The sequence below is a fragment of the Anolis carolinensis genome, chromosome 2, assembly GCF_035594765.1.
Source record: "Anolis carolinensis isolate JA03-04 chromosome 2, rAnoCar3.1.pri, whole genome shotgun sequence".
In the NCBI taxonomy this organism is placed as follows: Eukaryota; Metazoa; Chordata; class Lepidosauria; order Squamata; family Dactyloidae; genus Anolis; species Anolis carolinensis.
This window is the reverse complement of record NC_085842.1, coordinates 143,081,801-143,096,223: the sequence shown is the minus strand read 5'-3', so window position 1 is coordinate 143,096,223 and position 14,423 is coordinate 143,081,801. Positions and strand designations below refer to the sequence as shown.

General features: G+C 45.4%; 1 protein-coding gene across 4 annotated transcripts in view; it reads left to right on the top strand.

Annotated features, from left to right (window-relative positions):
- The window catches only part of LOC100554091 (testis-expressed protein 47), a 37,297-nt gene extending 27,017 nt beyond the window's left edge, over window positions 1-10,280 (top strand). For 3 of the 4 annotated variants that reach the window (XM_008104290.3, XM_062970705.1, XM_062970706.1), the window contains one exon: window positions 9,561-10,280. In XM_008104290.3, coding sequence (XP_008102497.2) covers window positions 9,561-9,637 — 77 coding nt within the window. In that variant the 3' untranslated portion in view covers window positions 9,638-10,280. Of the gene's footprint in view, window positions 1-7,911; window positions 7,977-9,560 lie in introns of all 4 variants that reach the window. The other variant, XM_062970704.1, reaches the window with a different exon arrangement.
- The last annotated feature ends 4,143 nt before the right edge of the window (window positions 10,281-14,423 follow it).

Below are 14,423 nucleotides of genomic sequence, written 5' to 3'. Positions count from 1 at the left end.
AGAATCGCTGTGACCGAGATCGAGAGAAGTCTTTCGAGAACTTTCGGTATGAGGGGAATCGGTGGAAAAAGATAAAGCATCTCCGCCGACCAGTCCAGTAGAAAGGCATCCCCTAGACAGCCGGGGAAGGAGTTTGGGGGAAGTCTCGCTCCGTAGCGGGGTAGCTGAGCGTTGTGGGGAGACGCGAAGAGATCCAGAGTAGGGCGTCCCCAGAGGAGGAACAGACCGTCGAGGATCTCGGGATCGAGCTTCCACTCGTGAGAGGAAGATGTCATCCTGCTGAGGGCATCTGCTAGGTCGTTTTGGGCGCCCGGCAGGTGGATTGCAGAGACCTGTACGTCGTGGGCTATGCACCAAACCCAGAGACAGGAGGAGAGGAGCATCAATTTCCTCGAACCCGTACCGCCCTGTTTGTTGATGTAGAATACTGCTACGAGGTTGTCCGATTGAATGAGGATGGACTTGTGACGGATGAGGCGGGAGAATGCTTTCAGGGCTTTGAGAATGGCGAGAAGCTCGAGGAAGTTTATGTGGTTGGCCCTCTCGGATGGGGACCAAAGATCTTGAACCATTAGACCGCTCATGTGGGCTCCCCAAGCGTAGGTGGAGGAGTCCGTGGTTATGGTTAGCGACGGCGGGGCTGGATGAAATGGGAGGCCCCTGCACACGTTTTGGTGAGACGTCCACCATGAGAGGGACTGGCGGACGAACAACGGTACCGACAAGTACTTGGAGTTGTGGTGGTAGAACGGCTTGAAAGTGTCTATAAACCACCTTTGTAGAACCCGAAGGCGCAGCCTGGCAAACGGGGTCGTGAGAACCGTGGAGGCCATGTGGCCCAGAAGGACTTGAATGGCACGGGCTCTGACCCTCCGGGCGGATCGACAAAGGGCGATGTGGTGGCGGAGAGCTAGGAATCTGTCGAACGGTAGTGAAACAGTCTCTGTGACGGAGTCGAAGAGGGCCCCGATGAACCGGATTCGGGTTGACGGGGAGAGATTTGACTTCTCGGAGTTGAGTTGGAGGCCGAGAGAGTTTAGAAGACGCAGCGTGAAGGAGACGTGGTTTTTGAGAAGAACCGGATCGGGCCCGACGAGAAGCCAGTCGTCCAGATAAGGAAAGACCGTGATGCCATGTAGCCTGAGGTGGGCCGCTACCGCGGCGACGACCTTGGTAAAGACCCTTGGCGCCGTAACGAGACCGAAGGGTAAAACGGTAAATTGGTAGGTTTGGTCGAGAACTTTGAAACAGAGGAACCGTCTGTGCGCCTCCCGTATCGCCACGTGGAAGTAGGCGTCTCGTAAGTCTATGGAGGCAAAGTAGTCTCCCCGCTGCAGCATCGGGAGGATAGAGGCAATAGAGACCATCCTGAATTTGGAAGGGCGAATGAATATATTGAGGGCCCTTAGGTCCAGAATGGGGCGTAGCCCGCCCCCCCTCTTCGGGACTGTAAAGTATCTGGAGAAGAAACTTAAAGGGTCCAGTTCGGGAGGGGAGGGACGGATGGCGCCTTTGGCCAGTAATGCATCGACTTCGGCCAGTATCTCTGGTGAAGGAGTTGAGTAGAGAATGCGACCTGTAGGTGGGAGGTCCGTGAACTCTAAGGCGTAGCCGTCTTGGACAATGCGAAGAACCCATGCATCTGAAGTAATGGACTCCCATTGATTGTAAAAGGGGGCTAAGCGGTCGGCAAAGGCACAGGAGGGTTGAGGCAGCGTGGGCTCTACAGCGGTAGCGGGCGAGGAGCTTTGGCAGGGGTTGGCGTCAGGTACGCCGGTTAGCCTGCGGAGGAGCGGGGGTGGTTCGACCGCGTTGCTTTTGCGGATGAGGTCCCCGACGAGGTTGGTGATGGGTTTGATTATTCGAGCCCGAAGGCCGCCTGAAAGAGTGGTGTCTGAAAGATTGCGGCGGGAAGCGGCGGGAGCGGTGCGGGAACCAGCGGGTGCGCTGAGGTTGCGGTTGGTCGCCACATTTAGACGCAAGAATTTTAAAGTCATGATTAGACTTGAGTTTGTCATCGGTACCGGAGTTAAATAGTCCGAGCGCGTCAAAGGGAAGGTCCTCAATGACCTGTCTGGAAGATGAGGAGAGACCCGAAGACCTCAGCCAGGCGTGGCGGCAGATGGATATCGCGTGGGCAATCATCTTGCCCGCAGTATCACCTGTATGTTTCGCCATTTGTATTTGGTGGTGAGCAAGCGAGTCTGCTTCCTGTTGGAGGGTAGTGAGGACGGAGCGGTCTTCGTCCGACATCTTAGCGAAGAAGGGCTGTGCCTTCTCCCAGATAATCTGCTGGTAGGCACCCATGCAGGCTCCATAGTTCGCCATGCGGCAAAGCAAAAGGGCTCCAGAGTAAAGTTTTCGACCCACGGCGTCGAAGCGCTTCCCTTCTCTGTCGGCCGGAGTGTTCGACTGACGACCTGAGGATTGAGAGGCCTTAACGACCAGGGAGTTGGGGTCGGGGTGGTGTTTGAGCCACTCCAAGGTATCATCGTCGGTACGGTACCAAGTCTCGATCCTCTTCGAGGTCGGAGGAATGGAGGAAGGGGTTTTCCAGGAGGCCTGGATAACGTCCAAGAGATAAGGCAGGAAAGGGAGCAGCGTGGCCGGCGGAGCTTGGGCCTGCATCCTTTTGAAAACTGGATCAGACACTGCTTTGGAAGTCTGCTTGATCTCCAAACCCAGGGCGTCGGCCATTCTGACCATTTGATCAGAGAAAGCACGAATATTGTCAGTAGGAGAAGGCGGGTCTGCCTCATACGCATCGTGGGGAGGAGAGAGGTCGAGACCGAGAGAGACCACCGAGGCCGAGAGGACAGAGTCTGGGCGGTCAATATCAACATCTTCCTCCTCAGCCCCTTGGGGGGACTGAGGGGGAGAAGAAAGCACAGTCTCGGGAGGAGGCATGGCCTCGCGGGAAGAGAGGGCCGGGAGCCGGGGATCCTTAGACGCTGAGGCCTGGGCTGCTCGAGCCAGGCGAGCCGTTTGTCTGCCACGCTCCGGTGTCGAGGTGGGAGGGAAGAGCTGTTGGCGCGACGAGTGAGGCGGCGCAAGGGGCTCCGGCACCGGCACCCTGACCACCGTTTGGGTAGAGTGGTGGGGTGAGTCCTGCAGCTCCCCGTCAGACAGGGGGTGCAATGGAGATTGAGAAACATCTCTAGGCCTCTGGGCTGGCACAATTGGAGAAGACCTTCTCGAGGAGGTTGCCGAGGAAGATGGCGGGTCTCTCCTTGAGGAGGCCGAGGAAGAGGAGCGCTGAGTCAGCCGTTTCTTTGTCGGCGGTTGCTTGGATGCAACCCTCAAGGACTTGCCAGGTGTGGGAGGAACCACAGCTGAGTCAGATTGCGCTCGACGAGACTCCTCGTGAGCCCTTTTAAAGGCTATTTTGATAGCAGAGGAGGACGGAGGGGAGCCGATACGAGAGCGGATCGAGGTCACCGAAGCCAGAGAGCTCGACGTCGAGGAAGGCCCCACCTTTCCGGAGCGGGTCGACACGGTAGCCGTCGTCACAGTACACGGTGGCTTGACCGGTTTAGCGGCCCTGGAGGTCCTGGACGCTCTGGACGAGACCGAGGAGGCTTTAGCTGTCGGAGGCTTAGCTGGTGGCGCCGACATAGCTCTCAGAGCTGAAGACGACGACGTACCCGACGTCGACGGAGTCGGTTCTGGCGCGAGAGATCTCTCGTAAAGCGCCGCTCTAAGCCTAGCGGCTCTGTTATTTCTGGCCTGAGCTGTGAGAGCTAGGCAGAAACGGCAGGTACTGACCACATGAGCCTCGCCAAGACAGAAGAGGCACTTGGCGTGGCCGTCCGAGTCAGGAATTTTAGCAGCACACTGCGTGCAACGCTTGAAACGAGTAGTAGACATGCGAAGAGTCCGAAGTGAACCTTGCGGCAGAAAAAAAGGAACTGGAGAGCGGGCGCCTGGGGCTGCCTTATATGCCCCTTGGGAAGGGGGGGCGTGGTTACCACCAAAATTTGAACTTCAGCTTGGAAGAGTTTCCGTCGGAACCTGCGCAGGCGCAGCTTCTCCATTAGTGTGCATTCACAGAGTACACGAAGAAAAAAGTTAGATGCTGACCCATAGCCAGGCATCTTTTTCAGAAGGGCTTCAGAAGACAGTTATGACATAAATTATTTATGTTTGGCCTAATGTGGTGGGTAATCAGCAACAGAATATGCCAATTCCTACATTTAATTTACATATAACTGATTTTTGCAACTTAAGCAAAGACAGTGACATTGGCGTCTACATCTTCCATTAGCAGCTATGATCCTTAGCGGTGGCATCAAGAATGAAAAGTGAGCAGTAGAATGAGGGAGTTATCACACATTTTTTATCCAGTTTTCTGTGTTACAGATAGCAGGACAGAAGAATACATAGTTTTAATTCTGTTTGGGGAATAAGCTTATGTGATACCTTGAACATGTGTACATTACAGTCTGTAAAGCAGCTGTGTGTGATATTCACATCTTTGACTACAGGAATTGCACAGGTACTGTTTTCCAACTAGCTCAAATAGCCAAGATTTGGTAGAGGTATGTTGGGATTCTGAGAAATGAATATAAATTATGTGCAGCAAAATTATAAACAAGTGCCAGTATCTTTGATGAGGATCAGATCTCACCTGTGAAATGTCAAAACAGCTCAAATTTGAGGGTGTTGTGTTGAATTAGTTTTCCAAGACAGTGGTGGCAGAACTATAGGCATATGGCGTCTCTGAAAGACAACCTGGCCATGCATTTAGAAAGTCTTAATTATCTAGAAAATCCTAGCCATTATGCAAAACTTGCAATGTTTCACAGATGAAAAATGGATCAGAGTGTGATCAAAAAGGTGTGGCCAGACAACAAGAGGTAAAAGTTTTAAATGAACAAGAAAGCTATTGTTTTGAGCAGGGGTATACTGGCCTTTTTGTAGTAAATTTAGAAGGTACAAGACTGGTATCTTATCTCCTATCCCTTCTGTTTAGTTGAGTACAAATTACTCAACTGTATACAACAGTTGAAGCAGACTGAGGATGAAGAAGGAAGTGGGAAGAGGAGAGAGTAACTGGTGGTGGGAAACTATGGAGAACTAGAGGGCCGCATTAGCCTCCCAGAAGACTTCCACTGCACTTGCTTCAAAAAGTTTTTGTAACAGTTCGCAAAAAAATATATATATTGTGACCCAAGGAGGGAGCAAACATGCTCTCCATATCCTCTAGAGATCATTTTTTGACATCTCAGAACAAATCCCCAGTGGGGTGAAAGTCACAGCCCTGGGTGACACGTGCCCCACAAACCACATTCTACCCACCTCTGTTTTAAAGGTAGGGGATTATCTGGGGCTTTCTCTGCCAAATAAGGTATGCTCCTGGAGAGGCTCAATTCTATTCAGTACTTCATCACATTTATGAGTTCGCCCAGCCTGATTCGCCAGCCTCTTGTGATAAATTGGCAGGGCAGCTGGGCAAACCTGGTGTGCCGCTTTGCTGGCAGCCACACTTCCCCAACACACGTGGGGAAGCGTCACCGCATGGCCTCCCCCTGTACTAGCCCTGTTGTTCTTAATAGAACATGGGAAGGCTCCTGTGTTGCTGGTACAGTGTCATAGGATGCTTGTACCCCGGTTGTGATACTCAGAAATTGGAGAAATTAAGTGAGGGCAATACATACAAAACAGTTATTACAGTTAATCTCACATTTACTCTCTTGTCTGTATGCTGTTGAATTCTAGGATTTATAATTTGGACAGAGGCACCAGAGGAGCTTCCTGACTAAGGACAGTAAAAGCCCCTCCCTAAACTGCTAACCCCAGTATTCCCTAGGATGTTGCCATGGCAGTTAAGGTGGAATCATTGTGCTATAATTGTGCAATGTAAAAGGGTCCCTTGGTCTCTTGCATGTACAATTCACTAGGAATATTTGTACATGTTTGGTGAGAAAGGCTCTCTAGCCAGTGAAAAGTTTATTATCTTATCTGGTTTTTTTCTGGAGAATCATAGCTCAAATACCAAATGGGAATCATTTAAAAGAGGAAAGGGAATCTGAAAGGTTACAGCTCTTCACTTTAACCTCACATCACCACTAACCATTGCTTGGGCTGGCTGGAAGTTGTATATCAACACCTCCCCACTCCCCACACCAACCCTGAAGTAAGACTGTTTCTGGATGTCGCTCATGGAGCTATGAGAAGTGGAGGAAGGGAAAGTGCTGACCAGATTCTGGAAACTGTAGTTATTCCATCCTCAAATACCCACAATTTTGGAGAAGGCCCCCATTTCAAAGTGCCTTCTTCCTATCAGAAGACTCGTATTGTGCTCGCCAAAGGAGAAGCACTGAAAATGTTGGAGATGGGGTGGATGTCAGTCACATTTCAGTTTAAGCCTAACCCCTTAGTACTTTTTGTTGTAGTTGTGGTTCTGATCAGTATGAGCAAAATGGGAGAGGTAATTCAGCCTGGAAGGCATTAGGTGTAGTACTGCTGTCCCGTTGTCTCTGGACATAGGCATGTATTTTGCAGCTCCGTAGTTATTGGATGGCTCAGCTGTGTTGCCTACATTCATTTCCATGGAAATTAGGAATTTATTTTCACCTCAAAATGATTGCATGCTTTCTCTCATTACACCAGATAAAGGCTGTAATAGTAAATCTTTGACTTCTTTTTTAGTGAATATATTTCCAAGCTGCCAAAAGACCTCGCTATGACCTAGCTGCCTTTGTAAGAAAGCAATGAGCAAATACAAAGAACAGGGTTCATGAAAAAGGGAGGGCAGGGCACAGAAATGGAGGCAAATGACTATTGGGAGACAACTAAACAATCCTGCAGAATGGATTTAAACCACTCTGTCAGCAGAGATGTTTGGATATTTTTTTTATATGAAAGAGTGGTTGGAATGCTGAAAACATAAGACTCACGTGGCCTCATGTGGAAGGCGGGCTTCTGTTCTGAGTAGGAGCATGAGTATGATTCTTTATTGAGCATATTTACCGTGGAGGTCTTGGATGTCAACGGCTAATCCTTTATCTCACCTATGCAATGGCTACCAGAGAGAACCCGAGTTCACCCCATGGACAACTGATTCCCATTTTGGACAGTGGAGGTGGTATCTAAAACCGCCTTAAAAGAATAACGGAGAGAAAAATTAAAAGCAATCTTATGTGCCAGATACTAGAAAAATTGTAGATACCAATGAGGCAAAACAATTTGTGGATAAGTGGGATTTTAATATGGAAGGATGGCACAGGGGGAAAATCCCCCATTTTCTGGTTCTGTGCTTTTATTTGAGTCTTCTCTTTATTCCCAGACATTGAGGGAGAAAATAATCATGGATCTTTTGTATCACATCAGATTGGTGTTGAGTACTTTGTATTTCGAACATTCAGTCTTGCATCACTGAGGGTCATACTAAACTAAATGCGTATTCCCTGCTATTAGCACATCTCTCCTTCCAATCACAGTCATTCCTAAGAATTGTATGCCCCAGAAATCAGACTTGCAAATTAGACTTGCATTTATCTTCCAGTGAATATTCACAAAACAACACACTTAATCTTGACAAGGTGTAGAGTTAAGTAAACTCATATGTTAGGAAAAATGGCTTCTAAATATGGGTTAGGACTACTCTTTAGTTTGATACTCATATCGCTGCAGAAAGAAGCAATTCTGTAACATAGATTTTTCTTTTTCCATTTTAGTCAGTAGTCATTTCTCAGAATCAATGCATAACAGAAGTACAATAATTTGAATTCCTGTCTGTCATAGGAAGATTTCTATTTTCTCTGTCATGATGAGATTCTTCAGCAAGATTGATTTGTTACCCCCTCCCTTTTCCTGTGTAAAAAGAAATCAAAAATGGTTTCACCTTTCATAAAACTCAAGTTGAAATAAATTGGTATTGGAATTTATATAGCACTTATTTGGTTGAAGGGATTGTGTTTCGAAGTGAAGATCCAACCACAGTGTAAGTTCTTCCTCATATGCTGCAAAAAAAGGTACAGTACAACAAATAGTAGATTGCCCAGTGCATGCTGACATTTGCATGACACTTTCCAGTGCATGAGTAGAGTTACTTATTGTTAGATTAGACCAGGGGTCCTCAAACTTTTAATGTGGTTCCCCACACTGTTGGGGAGCTAGACTATAGTTTGAAAAAAAAAACATGAACAAATTCCTATGCACACCACACAATTTTAACCAACATGAACTTACCACCAGTATTTCAATGGGAAGTGTGGGGCCTGCTTTTGACTGATGAGATAGTCAAATTAATTAGGATTGTTGTTGTTTTGTTGTTGTGTGCCTTAGGATCGTTTCAGACTTAGGGGAACCCTGAATTTAAAGTTTAGGGTAGGGACTGGGTAAATGACCTTGGAGGGCTGCATCCTGCCAGCGGGCCTTACTTTGGGGACTCCTGGAGTAGACTAATATCACCTACTAGAGGGCCTTCATCTGCCACTCACATTAATGGCCTTGCTTTCTGCAACAAAACAAAGAGTTTCTGAATGTTACTGTTTTATATTGTATTCATTGTGCTGTAATAAGTGTGAACAACACAGAGATACACCTTGTGATCCTCATAAAAATGTGAATCTAGTTTTGTTCCCCCAAGTGTACCTCAATATATGCAGACACAGAAGAAAATAACATGATTGATAAGAGCAGAATATATTTTCAGGTTATCCTACCTCAGAATGCTTTGTTGCAAACTGCAAGCTAAATTCACACCATATCACTTCTTATGCTTGTATAGATAATTATGTGCTATTTATAAAGTGTGCACCAGCCAAGAACCAGTGGTGTACAGTACACTAGTAGTTCCCAACTGGTGTTTTGGACTACAACTCCTAGAAATTGCAGCCAGTTTACCAGCTGTTAGGAATTGTGGGAGCTGAAGTCCAAAACACCTGGCAGACCAAAGGTTGGGAACCACAAATCAGGATTATGTTGTTTCCACCAGGATCGGCAATCCCATCTTTGCTTTGGTAGCCTCCTGCGTGTCCTTAAAAAAGGTATACCTTTAAGGTTTTGTTTTAAGACCCCACCAAACGACGCAGAAGAAGGGGAAAGAGGTCCAGATTCCACTTATGTATACCTTGATGAACCTTGGCTAAATGGTCTGAGACGTGATCATGTTTGATCCAGGGCTATCTTCTCTTAGAATGTGCCCCTGAACACATAGAAAGTCTATTATAGCACTCCTTGACTTTTTCTGTGCTAAGATCACCTGTCCCTTATGCCATTCCATGATAAGGGAAAGATCTGTACAATTTTGAATACATTAGTTATTTCTGACAGTATTGTTGATGATAACAGTGATGGATGCTTAAATGCTGTAGGAGTGCCTTTGGTTTAGTAAACACTTTGGTATTTGTAGCAAGCATAATATCACCTCTAGTTCTAATTGACCCCCATGATCAAAGATGCCAAAGACAGAGAAGTGGGTGATTGTTTTATTTTCTTTAACAATAATATCACCTGTGTTGTCCAGAGTGAATAGTCAGGCAGGCCAACTGTCTAGGTAAGATCTTGAGCACCATCAAGCTTTTCTAATAACCCATTTCTTCTGATTCCACAAGAGCGTACATGGCCTCTGTCAGAGCGGTTAAACATTCATTTTGGCTGGGCTGCTATGAAAGGAGCCTCTGCTATCTGAGGAACAAGCCTACAGAGACTGATCTTTGCAACACCGTACTGCTACAAAACTGCAATGTTGAAATCCATGGTGAAAGAGAACAGCAAGTATTGGAAAGAGGGGAGGAAGAGTAAGTAGTTTTACAAGAAAAAGGAAAACCTCAACATTTGTTGCGGAACTGTAGATCTCATTCATATTTAGGATCCAGTATCAATACAGCTGTTTTCAATACAAATTATGGACTGTATAAACAATTGACTGTACCAACTATGGACTTGCTTGAAGTGACAAACTTTATGACAGCATAAAATGGTGAATGCACATGCTAGTCGGGAGTGCACAGGAGTGTATGGTGGCTTGAGCACCAGAGGCAGGGAATCTTTTCTCTGCTAAGGGATATTTTGTAGGTCTCTAAGATATGCCTGTAATCCATAAACCTACCTATTGGAAGCCATGGAAACAAAGATACAAAGAAAAAGAAATCAATGCTGCTTCTGATGGTAAGTTACTGACATGTGCAATTATCCTGTTTGTCATCAACCACCCGATATGATCTTCCTCAGTCTTGTGCCCTTCAGATGTGTTGGGCTACACTTGGATGACCTGAACTCAAGGTTTGATACAATTTTTTTTTATTACTGGAAATACATTGTTATGCATTCAACCTATCTGATTTGCTATCTTTTGTTCTTATAGTCTGTAGTTTGTCACAATGCTATAATTAAAACCTGTAATAAGGACAGAGGTGGCTTATGGATAGTGCCAGATATTACCTACAACATTTAAGGAATGTCTCGCCTTCTGCGAAAGAGTTATCAATCAGCTCTAAAGAACTTTATTTCCTTATGTTCTTTTATGTTGGTTTAATTTCCCTCTCCAGCTGTTGTCACTGCTAAGTTTTTCTTAGGAGTGAAACCACAAATACCTCACAACCTCTGAGGATGCCTGCCATAGATGTGGGTGAAACGTCAGAAGAGAATACTTCTGAAACATGGCCATACAGCCCAGAAAACACACAACAACCCTGAAACAACAATGCCATCAGGGGAAAATGTCACTTATTTTGAGTAGAGGAGTTTGGAATACATAATAGGCTAACTAAATACGTCTGTAATTTGGTATTGTTATCTTAATGGAGAAACTTTTTTATTACTGCAAGAGAAAGCATGGAAACCATCTTACTACAATTCTTAGCCTTTGTGGATGTTCTCTAATATGAGGATAAGCAGAAATCATCAGAGGAAGTACTTTTGTTTGCACAGAGATCAGTCAGAATCCCCATCACTAAATACTATCTATCATCTGATGACACCCCCCCCCCCCAACCCACCTTGGCAGCCAGCACTTGCACCAAGTGAGAGAGATCTGATCTGCTGGCTCTTGGGGTGCTGCAAGATGATGTTTCCAGCCTCCTCCTGGCAGCAGTCTGTGATAAAATATCAGTAACAGCCTGCCTGTGCAACTTCTTGTCCTGCAGCATATTGCTGGGATGGAGGAGCCCGGAAATGTCATGCTGTTCGAGTTGCCAACAGAACAGGCTTCTGTTGTTCTGGGTGTATGTTGGAAGTGGGATTTGTGTGGCGTTAGTTCCATAAACGTAAACATAAGATCTGAAGTTATGAGCAGTCCAGCTTACACATTCATAACTGCTCAACAGACATTTTTTCCCCACAAAGGCTATTTCAAATGGCATAGTATCCAATGGAAATAGTTTTATTTTGTGCATTCATTCCCTTAGAAATAGTTTGCCACCTTATTCACAACTCTAGCAATAAACACTGAAAATCACTGGGCTCGGTGTAATGGGTTTAACGCATTAAATGGGGCTATCCCCACCCTGATTATTTTTCCTCACCATTTCTCAGAAAGTTCACAAGGGACTAGTGATCAGTTGATTTCTTCTGTTGGACATCAGGGAACAGGATCACTTCTAAAATCACAGCCAGTTTTTCCCCAAACCACCTTATTTCTTCCTGACTGTTCCTTGCTTCCAAATCCTATCTTCACAAAGAAGGTTGCAATTGGAAATAAGCCGAACCTTCCCTCCTGCTATCTAGAAGCAGTAAAAAGAAATACATGAGAGGGTCAGCCTTGTTTGTTTTCAGCCTCCTCCTGTTTCTATTCCCTTCTTTTGCAGACAGAAGGAGAACTCATACTGCTTCCTTTAATGTAAGATAATATTTGACTCATTCTCCAATATGACTCATCCAATCAACAGTCAGTGCCTAAGCTCAAAGAGTCATGATATATCACAAATATTTGGAGAGTAGAGCAAATGCCATAGCCCATTTTGTCCACTGAGAAGCAGTACCTGCGTATGGAATCAGCGGCAGTGTCACAGATTGGAACGTGCAAAACCCAGTCATGAGGCTATTGATGCCACCTTACTGAATCATGGATGTTTCTTTTGTTAATGAGTTACATGCTTTGGGCTTTAATCATCCCACCTGACACAGCAGGAACATTGGCTCTTGGGATGGAACACAAGCAAGCAAACAAAATACTGTGGAGCAAACCAGATATCCACCATAGCATTTTGCACGAAGCAACTGGGTCCTCAGCTACTGCCACCATCATAGAAGAAAAAAAAAAGTACACTGAGCTTCAGAGTTTCTTTTTGGAGTACAATATTCTTCAAGCCAGATGGTCATTTGGAGCTTTTAGTGCTAAACAGAAACTTTCCTAATTTCTGGGGGAAAGGAAAGCAAGCCTCTGGGTGCAGAACCCTGTTTCACTCTCGCATAAGATTTTGGATTGCTAACCAGGACCTCATCATACTAGAGCATGGATCCACCTCAAATCGTTTCTGCCTCCTGCAGAATTCTGGGGCTTGTAGTTTAGGGAGGGCCTTTCAACTGCTCAGGCAGGCAGGTCCTGACCTTCACTCAGCTACAAACCTCAGAATTCTGTAAGAGGCAGCAACTGTATTTCAAGTGGATCCATGATCAGGTGTGATGAGGCTGTAATAATGTATGTTTCACTTCTTCAGTCAGTCAGTCTTTCTGTAGAAAGCAGATTTAAAAATATAAGGCTCATTACAGGCACAGCATGAGGGACTGAATTGGCCTCACTGCCTGCTAAAGCTATGAAAGTTAGGTGTCAACGAGAATGGCCCAGTAGACAACTGGAACAGAAGAGAAAATGGAGGTGTGACTATTTGATGGGGGAAGCCTCAAGATGGCTATACATAGGGATCCAAACTCACACGGTGGAAAGGGAGAAGTTGCAACTATCTGGAAAGGGGATGTTTTAATAGCATCTGCTCACCTTAAAGGGAGTGGGTGTCCTTGACTGTGTTGCCACCATGATTATTCTCAGGACTCAAGAGGGCTACCGTGTCATTTTGAACTATCTGAAGGACCACACTCTGTTAATGTAGCTGTTATTTTAGGAAACCTGAATTGATGTTGTATTACTTTTGTTTTTTTAGGCGAAGGATTTCTGTAGATAGCACTATTTAGTGAAATGTTCCTCAAATGACTGTTTTTCAGCTAATTTGTTGGGGTATAGGAATCCCAAGGGCTACAATGGACCCCTATTCTGTGTGCCCTCTAGGCTACACAATTTCCATCTCTGATCAATAGGGAAATATAATTTCACACATTGAGATGCTCCACGTTGGGGGGGGGGGGGGGGGAAGAATCACAAACAATGTTTTCAGAAAGTCCTGAAACATGGAAAATTCACATAAACCTCTTGTATATTCACTCAGTGGGGGAGAAAAGTTTTCAAACTCCTTTTCTTGTAGATGGGAATGAAAAATGTAATACAGTGTTCCCACACTACTTCGTGGTTCACTTTTCGCAGATTCGCTGTTTTTCAATAAACTCTAAAAGACTATTATAAATCATAATTTTTTTTACAATTTACAGCCTAAGGAAGGGAGGAAGGAGAAGCCCAAGGGAGAGAAAAGGAGCCCAAGCAGCAACGGGAGGAGGAGGCAATTTATCAACAATTGGTTGATAAAGACTTAAAATAGTGTATAACTACTAAAATGATGTATAAATGTTAAAATAAATATAGCATCCCTACTTTGCGGATTTTCACTTATTGCAGGTGGTCCTGGAACCTAACCCCCGCAATATGTGAGGGAACGCTGTATAACAAGTTGTGGATGAAACATTACAGGCATTTAACATATCACTAATTGCAGCTATGCAAAGAGGAATTTACATGAGACTAGAAAGTGGCAAAGGGCCACCCTGCTGCAGCCACTGAGTCATTGCTGATTTACCAACCTGCCTTGGAGGTGAAGGCAAATGAAATGTCAGATGTACTCCTGAAAACACTATTCTGAGCTTCCTGCTCTCAGAACACTGGAAGGCAGAAATGCATTTTAAATATATCTTCATGGGGTTCTTTGCTGATGGGTAGGCATTCAGAATATGGCTTTATTGTTACAACCAACTTTCTTGTAATGGCACTTAGTATTAAGTGTGTTTTACTTATCTCTTTTCCACATATCCCTATTCCACTCTAACAGCCAATGGCTGTCCAAATGTTTACAGCAGTTCGAAAACATACAAATGTGAGTCGATCAATGCGTACCGCTCTGGCAGGAAGGTAATGGTGCTCCATGCAGTCATGCTGGCCACATGTCCTTGGAGGTGTCTATGGACAATGCCAGCTCTTTGACTTAGAAATGGAGATAAGAACCAACCCCCAGAGTCAGACACGATTAGACTTAATGTCAGGGGAAAACCTTTACCTTTACTATCAAGCGTGTTTTATTTATCTCTCTCCTACACATCCCTATTCCACTCCAACAGCCAATGGCTGTGCTGTAAACATTTGGAAATAGTTTGTC